Source organism: Mangifera indica, chromosome 1 (assembly GCF_011075055.1).
Source record: "Mangifera indica cultivar Alphonso chromosome 1, CATAS_Mindica_2.1, whole genome shotgun sequence".
NCBI classification, from domain to species: Eukaryota; Viridiplantae; Streptophyta; class Magnoliopsida; order Sapindales; family Anacardiaceae; genus Mangifera; species Mangifera indica.
The window spans coordinates 892,124-907,087 of record NC_058137.1 but is presented as its reverse complement, the minus strand read 5'-3'; the positions used below and the strand labels follow the sequence as shown (position 1 = coordinate 907,087).

The window sequence follows — 14,964 nt, the reverse complement described above, 5'->3', positions numbered from 1 at the left end:
TATAAAGATCGATAAAAACAAGTACACAAATAATATACATAAACTTCAAATAATAGATATAAATTTAAGAATAAACAATGATATGTCATTGAGGATGAATTCAAACTAATTAAGTTTGAACAAAGATTGATTTAAACTCAATTTAAATTTATAATATCCAGCTCAAATTCAAATTAGTGCACAATATCATCAAAGGGCTACTAATAGAGTAAATAGTGTTATCAGTGGGATGAACATTCATCCGAAAAGTAAATGTACATAAGTTGAGTTTAACTAATTTGAGTCAAATAGATTCGTGTCCAAACTAACCTAACTTGAATTCATCATAATATCATAATATGTCACTATATGATTGAGTAATTTTTAATTTGAGATGCTTAATCACATAGTGACATCATTGTTTGCATTTTAATTTGTACTCATTGTTTGTTTGTGTATATATTATTATTATTATTTTATAACAAAAAACTTCACCTGAATCGAACTGCCCTTAAGGGCCAGACCAGCCACACCACTCTATAAAGAAAGATTTTAGATTTTGTGGAGGATAAGTCATATTCTTTAATCTATATAACAGTTCAAAATCAAGAACAATCAATCAGCTCTCACCGAGACCATTGGTCACAAACTGGCTTACCTCTTCCATCAAAACAAAGAACAAACAAGCTGTCAAAGCAAAAAATAAAGTTAGAAAGGAATATGCATATATGTGAGAAGATATCACGGAAGAAGATGACAGAGAAGCAGAAGATGATATTGGGAATATGAATATGACAGGCACCAAACCAACTTGCACTTATTCCCCACCACCTCACCAGAATTTACCTTCTTTTTGAAAGATGATTCCATTCTCATTCTCATTGCCGTTATTCTCCCACCTCATTATCAGACAACCCATGCCTTTCACTTTCTATATTCAACCCCTTTAGCCACTCCTTTTATTCCCTTCTTTTCACTTCCACCTTCCATCTTTTCCACCATTTGAACCAACAACTTTCTAGGTTGCTTAGCACCGCACAAATATAATGCGGCGAATCTCATTGATGACAATTTATCATAAACTTGTCAACAAGAAAATCAACAATAGGCACTTAAACCTTAATGTCCACACACTAGATAAATTTCCCAATTTATGCCAACTATCATGAATTCTTGATGTTCACTTCAACAGACTTTCATAATAATGTTCATTTTCATTTAATCTTTAACTACATATAGAAATATCACGCAACCATGTTTAATCATTGTAGCACATTAAAATGGGAAAATTACAGGGATAAAAAATTTTCAGGATAAATAGATATAATGAACTTCATGTCACAGATTAGTTGTCCCACTATCAGATCAATTATCAACACAACACTCAAGTAAGTAAACAAAAGGGTAATGTGAATTGTACAAAAAGAATGAACATATATCGTGCCATATCTTTTGACACTAACACTACACGTATATGATTCCCATTCACATCAGAAGGACCACATACAAATGTGATTTAACAATGAAATATCAGGTTAACAAAGCATTTTCACAAACTCGATAGTCCCAATGTATAAATCAAAGAACAATCTCATTTTTAATGAGTTTTAAAGTTAGTACAGCTAGACATGCATCTGCATTCAAAATGATGCCCGAATCCATGTAATGAAGAAATTGGAATATCTTGCACACAGGTTTCAATATCCAAGGGCAGTAAATATTGGTTTTCCTCATTGAACATGTGTGCAGCAATTGCTTCAGTTGATTCTCAGAGTTGAAAATTGACCAGCACAAAAGCCAAATGCAGCTGGTGTCTACAACTTTTTAGATATTAAGAATCCTTTGGTACCCAAAAGAATATATAAATGATTAACAGCCCCTGTTCATTCACAAAATTAGGACACAGAATTTATTCAACCATTGACATTATATGGTAAACCTGGGAATCACACATACAAGATGTAAACACAGCCATAAAGTGTATTGATCTAATATATACAAGTCATGAAGTAATTTCCACATAAAAAGAGAACTTCAATTCTGGCCGCACACTCCTCAATAAAAGCAAGAAGGAAATACATGAATATGTATCAGAAAATAACAAAAGGTATCCACCAACAACAGTCTGACACAAAATATAACAGCCTAGGCATATGGAAACTCAATGAACAACTAAATAGAAGTACTAATTATCTAATCTAACTGTTTATCCAGCTGCATGGGAAGGAAGCAAAAAGAATGCAAAAATAAAAAATAAAAATGAGCCCTCATACACATGCAAGTAAATGAAATGCTTGAAGGGAAAAAAAGGATCTTGGGTTTATTCTTCAGTATTTGCAGCAAAGAGATTGAACTGCTTTTATGCAGTAATAATTAGAAAAAAAATGGAACAAAAGCAGAGCCAATGAGGAGAATAGAATGAACCTTTGATAGACTCAAGCCCTTGAAACTTGGAAAATCACTGGTATAGTAAATCATTCATAAGTCTATACCAAACTTACGGGGGGGTGTTTTAGTTCCACATTGTTTGAACAAAACACCAAAAAGACAGACACAAGCATACAAACTTCCATTTGCAACATAGTGGAATAATAGTATAACTATGCTTCATAGAGGAAGGACATTGTAGCCACTAGCTTGTCAGGGAAGTAGATAAAGGATGATCAAGACAATGAAGCCAGATGTGGAGACACAGCATTAGTTGACAGCCAACACTTTCAAGGAAAGCAGAATATACAAATTTTGAGCTGAGGCTAGCATAATACAGAAAACCAGTAGAATATACAAATTTTGGAGTAAACTTGCAAAGCCAATGATAATCAGATTATCCTCTGAAGAACCAAAAGGAAGTAAGGCACCTAACATTCCAAATTGAATGCAGTTAGCAACTAAAACCAATTCCATCCATTTGATTCCTTCTTCATCTTGCCATGATGGAGTTTCCTTCTTTATCTTCTTTATGGCCATAGCTGGCCCCACAAAAATTAGAACAACAGTTAATTATAACATTACCATAAAAAGACTTTTTTTTTTTTTTTTAAATTTTGACTCCTATCCTCAAGTTTAAGAGTCTGGCTTGGCCACTGGAAGCTTGCACTGAGTTTGAATCCTTCATTCAGCCTCAAAACCTCCTTTTACCTAGCTCTCTTTCTTTAGGTCCACACTTGCTCTCCATTATCATCAATAAATCTTTATAAGAAGCCCTTGAAATATTGTTACTGAGAAATTTATTAGATAGCCCCCCATAATCAACCACAGACCAAACAAACTCTTTAGCCTAACAATGATCAACAATTCCAAGCCCCACAAAAGGCAGCCTATGACTCCTAGCTAGCTCAATGCCCATTTAGTAAAATGCAAGTTATGTAATGATACTATAAAGACAATGCGACTACCAACTTGAAGAGAATCCGTAAAGCTTCCCTAAGCTTTGTCAACATATTAAGAACCACACAGACATATGCATTCAACAATTTAGAAGAACCCTTAACCCTTTGTCAAAAAATTGAAGATGAAAGTGCTCAATAATTCTGAAGGGCTCATTGTTGTAAACTAAATTACGGTACAAAATGCTGAAACCAAAGGAGCAAATGAATGCCACCAAAGTGATGAATTGGGCATGCTCAGATGGATGAAAAATAGGATGATAATAGATATTTTCCCGATCACATACATTTAAAATGTGTTGAGACAACAGTACTTAAGAGCAATACATGACGAAATTAGTGGGGATGATTCTCAAATGATAACTGATAATATTGCATTGAAAACATTAGAAGAGAAATATTATGAAACATTCATCCATTCCAGAATATTATAGTAGTCCAAAAACGAATATGTTAACTATTGCTTCAAAATCCCAATAAAAAATAAAATACAAACATATCAGAACCGAATCACAGCATCATCAGCAGTCTCGAAAGTGACAAATTGCTAGTACAGAGACACAAATAAAGCCTTAATTACGTATGACAGAATTAAAAGCTAGACAAGCTCAATGTAAGCCATGGGTGCATTGTCTCCTCGCCTAGGCAGTGTTCTAAAAATTCTAGTATAACCACCATTACGTTCACCATACCTGTCTTGGACCTCCGCAAATAAAGCATGAACAATCTGCTTCTCATAAATAAACCCCAAAGCCTGCCTCCTCTTATGAAGCGAACCATCTTTTGCCAGCGTAATCATTTTATCAACATACTTCCTCATAGCACTGGCCCTAGCTCTAGTCGTTTTGATCCGTCCATGCTTCAGGAGCTGAGTTGTGAGGCCACGCAAAAGCGCCCGTCGTTGGTCCGGCGGTCTATTTAGCTTCGGAACTCGCCGTCCATGCCTCATGGCAGAAACTCGACAACCGTTATCCACAATGGTGAAACAATTTCCAAAGCTCGTGCAGTCTAAAACCAAAATTGATTTTTTCTCACTCAATAACATAATTAAAGAGAAATATTTAAAAAAATTGAGAAGAAAGAAACTTACCGGAGAAGCCAAGGGAGGTTATAGGGTTGGCTGATGCCAGGCCGGTGAAAGATGGGATAAGTAGTTGCGGTTGTTTGTTGAGAGTGAGAGTGAGACGGCGTTGAGAGGAAGAAGAGAAGGATGAAAATCGAATAGAAGAAGTGGAATTGAGTGAAGGAAGAGCTGAACTTAGAGATGCCATATTCCATGTGCTACAAGTATCCGTTACGGCCGTCACCGTTGCCATTGCCATCGCCATTGCTGTGAGTCCGCTGGAGTCACTCGGGATAGTTAAAAATGAGATAAGACTAGATAAGACTTAAAACCATAGCTTTCAGATTATGGACTCATTCTGATTCAAAGCCCATGCCAATTCTCTGTACAGTACATGGATCCAGCCCAGATGTTCAATAACTTGGGCTTACATTTTTTTTTTAATTTCAGAAAAAGTTGTATATCTCCCTTTATATGAACTAACTCCGAATTCAGATTGAATCCTAAATGACCAATTCATATTTGAATTTAAGCTCAATCGAATTGATTGACAATATCATCAGATTTGTTGATGAGATGAATATTGTCACGGACAAATAAATTTATTATTGACAAAATAAATAATATTTAAAAAAAAAAATTGACTTAAACTCAAATCAAACTACTTAACTAAAATTCTAATTTGAATTTGACTAAATCAATCTAAGCACTAACTAAATTTGAGTTGGGTCTATTTAAATTTAGTCCTCATTCAAATATAAAAAAATCAATAAAATTATATATATATTTTAAATATATGTTTAATATATTTTTATATAATTAAATTGATTTAAATTATAAGTAAAATAATATATAATTATATGTTAATATATTAATAAAATATTTAAAAAATTATGAGCTATGTTAATTAATAAAGAGCTGCACTTGTCATTTCAGATTTAATTGGATGATTGAATTGAAACTAAACATGAGGGACCACCACATAATTCTTCCACTGCTTTTTAAAAAAATTATCTTTCAGTCTACAGAGGTAGAGTGAATACCAGGAGGAAAAAGTGAAGTGGAGATCCACGTTACCACATACTGTGAGGAGAGGGAGGGGACTGAGTTTCACTTTGACTCACTCTGATTGCCGCCGAGAAAAAAGTCAAAGGAAGACGGTGGTCGAGACGAGAGGAAGAGAGGTTGGATTATTTGTTATTCAAGAAAGTCTGGCTGTGGAGTTTTAATTATTATATAATTTTCCAATTTTCGATTGTCCTTTTATATTTTTCTAGTAATTTGAAAAAAGAAAATGTGTGCTGATACAGTGCAGAGACACGAAGAATGAAACTCAACCTGAGAGCCATCAGGAACAACGTTACGCAAGTGGAAAATGGGCAACTGTGGCACTAGAGAGGAATCGGCTGTTGTGACCAATGCTCAAGGTCTTCAGATCTGACATTATTTTCATTTATTGTTCAATTTTAGGGTTTCTTTGTTTATTTATTCGTATTTGTGGTGTTCGACCTTTTTTCAGTTCAGCAGCAGCTACATATCTTGTCTTCTTTGCCTGTTAAAACCGAGAAGAAGCATAGTCGTTCTGTGTCAGATCTGAGCGATTCTTCTACTTCTCGTAATTTGGAGGATTTTAGAAGCAATGCGGTGCTATATACTCATGTGATTGCTTTCACTTTGTACGAGCTCGAGACTATCACTAAGAGCTTTCGCTCTGATTATATTCTTGGAGAAGGTGGTTTTGGAACTGTTTACAAAGGTTACATTGACGAGAATGTTAGGGTTGGTCTCAAATCTCTCCCTGTCGCTGTAAAGGTTCTCAATAAGGAGGGTCTTCAGGGCCACCGTGAATGGCTTGTATGTTTTATTTTCCTCTCTTTTTTGTTTCATTGGAAGGTTTTCTTTTTTAAAATTAATTAATTATTTTTCACAGACGGAGGTCAACTTCCTCGGCCAACTTAGACATCCTAATCTTGTTAAATTGATCGGATATTGTTGTGAAGATGATCACAGGTTACTTGTTTATGAGTTTATGTTCAGAGGAAGCCTTGAAAATCACCTGTTTCGAAGTATGCACTTATCTTTTCTACTTTTTATACATGCTGTTCCATGTATTTAGAAGCATTGAGTAAATGTCTACTAAATGCTTAAAAGAATGACTTTATATGCATAAGTCAAACAATTGGAACTTTTTCATTCCTTGTTATAGGGTCTGAATGCAAATCCTGTGTGGTTTTGATTGATTAGGAAATCATTAGAAGGTCTACTCATACACATTGTTTTCCCATTCTGTTTGGGCAGTGCTACCCTGCTACTTCCATTGTTGAGTGTTGTCAATTTTGCAGTTTATATGCCTTGGATGGTGTTCTTTCAGGTCAAAATTCATATGAAGTACAGTTCATGGTTTCTTAAAAGTTCATCAAGTGTCGTTAGGATAAGAACGTCAAGCAAATAGAAACTGATAGATTTTTAAAGAAAAACATTCAAGTTCACCCTACTGAATGGGTGGAATCAAGATTTAATGATCAGATATAAGTGTCATTTACATGGAAGAGAAACTTTTAGTTATAAACTTTGGTTCTCCTATTCAATAGTTGAGAGCATTTCATACTCAAATGCTTCTTGCTTCAAATGGGGTGCCAACTATCTTTACTCTTCATCTTCTGGAAGGCTTTTACATTGCAATCATAACTTTGATTTTATTGGACTATTTTCTTCAAATGTGAAATAATTTATTCATTTAATATTGTGGCGATCTACTATCCTGTGTGCGAATTCAATTGTTTTTTATAATGATTTACTGAGGAAAATAAGGCTTACCAAGAAGAGAGCAATTAATCTGATGACACTGGGGGCATAATTTTCTATCTGGTTTCCGGTAACATATAAGTTATCTCATTTTAATGTGGTGTTTCCTGAGGTATTTAGAGGCAACTGTTCCGCTATCATGGGCCACAAGAATGATGATTGCTCTTGGAGCTGCCAAAGGGCTTGCTTTCCTTCACAATGCTGAAAGGCCAGTTATATATAGGGACTTTAAAACCTCTAATATACTGTTGGATTCTGTGAGTGGAAACTTCATATGTTAACAATTTTCTATCATGGTTGTCTGGTATATTTGTTATTGTTTATCAATGTTTGCTATCTTGAAATCTTCAGGATTACACTGCCAAGCTTTCTGATTTTGGTCTTGCAAAAGCTGGACCACAAGGTGATGAGACCCATGTATCAACTCGAGTGATGGGTACATACGGCTATGCTGCTCCTGAATATGTAATGACTGGTATGCCCTTATTTTTATCTTACAAATGCCTAATTTATCAGCATTGTTTCATTGTAATCTATATGCAAAGATAAAAAGGAAATCTTTGATTTGAAATATTTAGAGAACTGGGAGTTGTTTTTGAATCTATGATCTGTATGTAAGGAGAATGACATCTACTTTTGATGGCACTGATAATAAGAACTGCATGATAGAGAAGTGGCATGGGGTTTTGTGGTGTGATGGTATTATCTGATTCAACTTGGATGACGTATCTTATGGACAATTTTAAGGTTCTTTGCTGGAGTGTTACTAGTATGGTCTCTTGTATACCTGCAATTAGTGTCTTTCTCCTATTTTTACATTTAACTTGCACATTTTAAGTACCAGTATATTTTCTTGTTATCTCCAGAACAGGAAGTAATACAACATTTCTTGGTTATGTGAAAAAACATATAATTAATGGGGACAAGAAATCTGGTGAAGAAAATGAGAATATAATGACTGAACTATTAAGTATTAAAAGAGTGCGAGTAAGAAAATAATGATTGAACTATGAAGTGATAGAAAATACGGTGGCAGTTTGAAATGTAAAAATTAAAAAAAAAAGTAAAAAGAAATAATGAAAAATAGAACCATTGATGGAAGGGAAATTTTTTTTGTGCTTATCTTATAGTGTGGTTTTGAAAAGTTTCTAGAAAATTTAGAACTTAAAGCGAGGTTTCCAAAATAGTCCCAGAACCTCTTTAGTTTGCACGAATTTTAGCCAGAGGGTTGGAAAATTTCCTGTAAAGTATTCTTGATTAAACCAAAAGGGTTGGTCTTATTGGATGCTTTTGCCTTTGACAATGGTTTGAAGTATTTTCATTGTTGATTCCTGCCAATTGAACCCATTATTCGATTCCTGAGCATAATTGAAGGAATAACAGGCAATACTGAAGAAGGGCTTCCACTCTTAAGCACATTACTATGTATAGCCTGAGCAATTTTTCGAATTCATTTCTCATGAGGTTTGTGGCTTCCTTTAAATAAGTCAGTAGTTGATTGGGTAGCAGTGATGTCCGTGTCGTGATAATTTTCTTGTTTCTTGTACAGAAAAGAATTCTTACTTCTGCTAGTGCTTGTGCATTAATTTGATCTGTATAAATTGAGCAGGCCACCTTACCGCCAGAAGTGATGTATACAGCTTTGGGGTTGTTCTTTTGGAGCTTTTGACTGGAAGAAAATCTGTTGACAAAACGCGACCAAACAAGGAGCAAAGCTTGGTAGATTGGGCCCGGCCGAAACTGAATGACAAGAAAAAAATGTTGCAAATAATTGACCCTAGATTGGAAAATCAGTACTCAGTGAGGGCAGCTCAGAAAGCCTGTAGCTTGGCATACTATTGCCTAAGCCAAAATCCTAAAGCGAGGCCTTTAATGAGTGATGTAGTTGAAACTCTGGAACCTCTACAATGTACCAGTGATGTTGGTAATGAAGTCTCATCATCACTTACCTCAACCTTAGCTATTAGTGGTGCTAATGTTTTCAATATGGGAGGAGTCCCAGGTTACCGGGCTCGTTCTAGGTTTGGCAATAATGTTGGCCCTGGTGCTAATTGTCGGTCACCCAATCCGAATTGTTCCCCCAGTCCCGTGGCATGCAGAGCTAGATGAAAATTGTGAGCTATTGTATACTCATTTGGTGTGCAGTTTCCTCTCCAACCCCCATGACACGAATTTTCTTAAATCATGGGTGCATTTGCTTCTTTGTACTTAATGTATACTGCTGTACCTGTACCACTTTGAACCCAAGCCCCGGCAACAACATGGTGGCTTGTGTCAATTTTCTAATTGTTTTCACCTAGGAAATTTGCCATGTTAAATTATTGTTCCTCTACGATTACCTATTTTGCTGTTGATGGATCTGCTTTTGCCATGAACTAAGATTTTGACGTGGGCTTTATATAGTTTTGGGATTTCTAAACAATGCATTGCAGAGAAGGATATAGCATGTTAGGATCCATATGAGATTTGAGTCTCATTTATGGATTTCTAATATGGGATTTACATAATTATTGAGGAGATTTTTAACATTTCATAATATTCATTTAGCTCTACTTCCATGTGCTTTCCATTCTCCTTTCATAAAAGCATTAGAAGTTAGAACAAGTTAAATGTGCATGCGTTTATCAGAAAGTTGTACGCATTGCAGTGAAAAGTTGTTTGCTTTTTCTTTTATTCCTTCGATTGTGACCTGGGAGCGCACTAGCAGAATAATCCTCCATTATCATCTGTTAAATGTATCGCCTTATTCCTATTGGCTTGCTTTTCAGTTATGGTGGCTGAAACTGATGGGCAATGGGCAAAAGAGACTAATCTGCTTATTATTCGGATATCACTTACCTGACGCTTATCTGAAACCTATCCGTCCATTTCCTGAAACTGAAAGTATTCAGGAGAATGGATTTTGATAGTTGTCACAAAGTCAATTCCTCGAATATCTCCATCTGCGGCATTCAAATAAAAATATAGTGAAGAACATCAACCCCTTTCTAATGCGCTACATATTCTCTACTCATTTACTCATCCTTTTGGGCTGATATGAACTTTGGATGAATTATACCCTAAAAGTTAGTTCTGAATATCGGAGAGTGCAAAATTATATAAACTATTCATTTAAATCTCATACCTTACATTTGAGATTATTATATACCACAATACTCTGTAACTTTAAAGCCTATATGCAAACACTGTAATGTTAGTGTCACCCGTATAGGTTAATTGTATACTAACTCCCTATTTACTTTAGATAAACACTACAATACTAACATCACTATTTCGAGTACAACTGTAATTAAGAAACATGATGGTAACTTTGATATTAAATAATATAAAATCATATCTTAAAAACTAACTATTAAAATTAATGAACTCAAACTCGTATAAATCTATATTTGGATCTCTCTACTAATGTCGGATGAACATTGTAATACTAATATCACCACCCTACATATTACACAATTGTAACTGAAATATATGATGGTGATTTTGATATCAAATGATACAAACCTATATCGTAAAATCTAAGTATTGAGATTGGCAAACTTAAACCCATATAAACCCTACATTTGGATTTCATACCGTAAATTTCAAATTGTAACATACCAACATGCTACACAGTCACAATACCCACATAGATTGGTTGTGCTCTAGCTCCAACCTTAGGTGACAGCTACTTCACACCCCAAAAGTTAATTGTTAAGATCTAAAAAGCTAAAGTCACATAAAACCCACGTTTGGATCAGATATCATACAATTGGAATCCTAATATAATCCTGTTGCTGCATGGATGATCATTCTAGTTAATCGATTCTTGGTGGTTCGAGTATATATCTATCAGCATGCATATTTCGATCCTATACATTTAAATTAACCTGGGATTATTGCTGTTTTTGGGTTGTTTCAAGTGGGAAATTAGGAAAATGCACATGGGTGAATGGTGATTGGATGGATGTGACTGGAATAAATGGAGAGGTCATCTGTTTGTCTCCTCACAAAGTTACGTAAGTAGGTAGCCAGTCTTGTATTCATGAAGAAAATGATGCCATGCCTGATCAGACCACTTAGTGGTTTCCTGACTCAAATTTCATCCAACTTGCTCTAATTTATTAAAATACCTCGTCAGATGGAGAATCAATCGAAATTCTCTCGATCATGACAGCAAGTAAAAACAAGAAGAAAAAAATATACACATTGGACTTCTTTCAACTAAAACCCTAATTTATATATATATTCTTAGGTGGAACGGATTCAAATCGATTCAATTCAAATGGGATAATCTCAAAATGAAGTTTTAATTCAATTTAAAATTAATTAATTTATCTATTTAATCCTCTTATTTATTTCTCCGATGATATTGTTTATTATGATATTATTTATCTTGTTAATAACTTTTCAATAAAAATATAAATCAGTTCAAATGAATTCAAGTTAAGCATTATAAATTGGAGCTTCAGCTGACTCCAAATTTGACTTAGTTCAATTAAATCTACCCCCAAGCTAGTCTTAGCCTTTGAATACTCACTCTAGAGATCAACTTGATGCATATTTAAATGAAAATTAGAGAACCGAGTTTCTTTATCACGACAAAGATTGTCACATGAAGAAGGTTCAAAGAATCCTCAGCCACTTGATTTATTCTATATATTTTTCTAGCTAGCAGTCATAAATTTAGCAGGACCTACAATATGAGTTTCTAGCAGATGAGAAGGAAAAAGAAACAAAACCATTGACGTCTACAGGACTGACAAAAAAAATGTGAAAAACCAGATGCTGTTCTTGGGTGTTTCATAATGTCTTCCTAGAGGGAAAATATGGGAAATGATGATTTCCCTACTTTTCCAACACCACTAAAATTTCCATGCAGAAATGCCGTTACTAATTGAATCAAGCGACAAGAAATTAAGAATCAAAATCATTAACATTAAATAATAACGATTTACGAGGTTCGAACGTCCAGAATTGTACTAAGTTTTTTAGAAATTGGAAATCAAAATCACTTACTGATTTTAAGGTTACAAGATATAACTAATGGTAATATTCAATCCAAAAAACTGATTCATTATTATGATATTGTCTGTTTCGAAGAGAACTTACATCTTAAAAATTTAAGAGTCTAAAAGTTGTTTAATGAATTTTCTTTCGTCATTCTTTAAATAATGTCGGATGTTTATACACAATATCTTTCTTTTACTTTATCGGTATAAGATTTATATAAGAATGTTACAGTCATATTTATATAGAATTTTAGCACAACAAAATTACAAATAAAATTTACGAGGGGCTCTGCTGTGTGACCAACCCTAGGAAAAACTTTAGACATATCAGACTCCAAATGTAACATAATTATGCATGAATCACAAGGAACAAATTCCGGCAAGAACCCTTTTATTTATTGGTAAAGATGATGGTTTTGGTATAAAAGAGAAGAGAAAAACCAGACGAATTAATGGGGGCCTGGTGGAATTAGTTGTGTAAGCCACTAAACTAGACAAGCAGCCGAGACAAAGGTCTCTCTTTCCACGCATCTTTTTTTTTTATTCCATAATTCCATTTCTTAATAAATTATAACATCTTTGCTACTGTTAAAGTTTGGATTGAGAATCAAAATCAAAATCAAAATCGAAGTTTCCATGTATAATCACCACCGCCACTTCCTCCTCTCATATATATATATATATATCCTTGTTGAGTTCATCTTTCTGTGTCTGGGTATTTCTAAGAAGTTGCATATTGTTCAGTATGTCTAAAGTTTATCCGACTGAGCACAAATATAGTCATCATTTGTTGATGTCGAAAGAGAAAGTAGTTGAGGAGGAAGAAGAAGATGAAGTAGTACGTCGTTGTCCAAGTACGCTGACAGTATGGAAGAGATCCAGCATGAGTTTCCAAGGGACTGATGGATTCACAGTGTTTGATCGCCATGGGAGATTGGTTTTCAGAGTTGATAATTATTCAAGAAATAAAGCAGCTCGTCTTCTTCTCATGGATGGAGCTGGAAATGGTTTACTGTCTCTGAAACCCCAGGTAAAGTCTTCAATCTTTCTTTCCTTATCATCATCAACATTCATGTACATGCACTAAAAAAATTAGCAATTACGAGAGAAAAATAGGAGCTAATAAATATTTCGTCAACTATTTTTTCTTCATTAAAGTTGTAAATTTTTACTTATTTTTAACGAAATAATATATTATTCGTAACTAAAATTATAAAAATAGTACTGACGTGGTTTATGGTGGGCAGATGTTAAGCATGCAATACCAGTGGAACGCATACAGAGAAGAAGGAGAAGAAGGCAGTTATGGAAAGAGGTCGAGAGTATTTTCAATGATGAGAAGATCGCCGGTGTTCTTCCACAACGGCAAAGATGAAGCGGAGGTTTACATGGGATCAGGGCGGAGTAAAAAAGCTCAGTCGAATACACCAGATTTCACCATTGAGGGGTCTTTCAGGAGAAGAAGTTGCAAGATAAAGAATGCAAATGGAGAAGTGACAGCGAAGATTGCTCGGAAGAGAGTCAACTCAACGATTTTGCTAAGCGACGACGTGTTCAGCCTAATTGTTCAGCCTGGTTTTCCCACTCATCTGGTTATGGCGTTTGTAATAGTATTGGATCGCATCTGCAGCAAGCCATTTGCTCCAGTATTTTGCTCATAATTCAATTTTCATCAACCAATCTTATTGTACTTAAAAGATTAATATTAATAATAATAATAATAATAGATAGTGTAATCAAAATTATCCTGGCCATGCATTTGAGCCGGACAAAGTTTAAACATGAGACATCTTAATCAGTTTAAGTTGTCTAATAATAGTACCAGAGAAAGAGAAGATATTGGGGAAGGAAAAAACAGCTAACAAGACAAATTCCGATGAATTGCTGTCGACAAAGCGTTAATCTTGAATTCGACAAACTAATCGATTTTCAACTTAAGGTTAAACCAAATAGTGAGCTGGCTCAAGTTGGAATCCACCCCTAACTACCGTTGTATCTTCTGTCATTTCAATTGCTTCAAATTCAAGGGAGTTGAAAGCATCTATACATGCCACCTTTCTCCCTTTCTCAACACGTTTCTTTAGAAACTTACAAAATTGACTATTAGAGGTGTCATTAAAATGGTTGCAATAGGGTTATGAGTTGGTAATCTGTCCCATATACAAATTTATAACCTGACTATGGTAGCATTGGTAGGATTTGCAGTTGAAAAGGTGAAAATTAATTAATGCATAATTTAAGTATTAAAGAATCCAGGGGGAAGCTAGGGTAAATTTCTACTTACAGAGGATGATCCCATCTCACAAAGTTGCCATTTCCATTTTGCTGTCTTTATAACCAGGGATGGAGTCATAAGTAAAACTTGAAAATAGATCATTTTGTAAGATTAAACTCAACTTACTCAATTGGTAAACAGTATCTCCAAAAGAGAAAGACATTCCAACCCAGAAAAATGACCAATAAAGCGAGCTCTAATACAGCATCACCGCCAAGGTGAGATGGTGTAAACTGAACCAAACAATGATTCGAACTTGAACAGCTCAGATAAGATCCATTTTTATTCATAACATACTTTGCTTACTATAAACAAAATTTTGGAGAAATACCAAATATTTTAAAGAGAAATAGCCGAGTCCTATAAGAAAATAGCTTAATAATTTGTGTAATGAAATAATAAATTATAATCCCTAATATATACGCCATACAAGTATCATATCTCTCAAAAATTTCTTACTGGAAT

General features: G+C 34.6%; 3 protein-coding genes across 3 annotated transcripts; 2 read left to right on the top strand and 1 right to left on the bottom strand.

Moving 5' to 3' along the window:
- Positions 1–3,765: 3,765 nt before the first annotated feature.
- On the bottom strand, positions 3,766–4,747 carry LOC123225265 (50S ribosomal protein L17, chloroplastic). Its single transcript, XM_044649190.1, has 2 exons — positions 4,456–4,747; positions 3,766–4,373 (listed from the first exon to the last, which is right to left on the bottom strand). Exons 1-2 carry the CDS (start codon positions 4,691–4,693, stop codon positions 3,964–3,966), a joined length of 648 nt encoding a protein of 215 aa, XP_044505125.1. The 5' UTR covers positions 4,694–4,747; the 3' UTR covers positions 3,766–3,963.
- A 657-nt stretch (positions 4,748–5,404) lies between these two features.
- Positions 5,405–9,635, top strand: LOC123225231 (probable serine/threonine-protein kinase PBL8). Its single transcript, XM_044649143.1, has 7 exons — positions 5,405–5,612; positions 5,739–5,855; positions 5,948–6,282; positions 6,359–6,494; positions 7,354–7,490; positions 7,585–7,708; positions 8,843–9,635. The coding sequence occupies exons 2-7, from the start codon at positions 5,804–5,806 to the stop codon at positions 9,340–9,342; spliced, it is 1,284 nt and encodes a 427-aa protein (XP_044505078.1). The 5' UTR covers positions 5,405–5,612; positions 5,739–5,803; the 3' UTR covers positions 9,343–9,635.
- A 2,916-nt stretch (positions 9,636–12,551) lies between these two features.
- Positions 12,552–13,939, top strand: LOC123225257 (protein LURP-one-related 17-like). The gene is made up of 2 exons (XM_044649179.1): positions 12,552–13,254; positions 13,472–13,939. The coding sequence occupies exons 1-2, from the start codon at positions 12,970–12,972 to the stop codon at positions 13,883–13,885; spliced, it is 699 nt and encodes a 232-aa protein (XP_044505114.1). The 5' UTR covers positions 12,552–12,969; the 3' UTR covers positions 13,886–13,939.
- Positions 13,940–14,964: the final 1,025 nt, after the last annotated feature.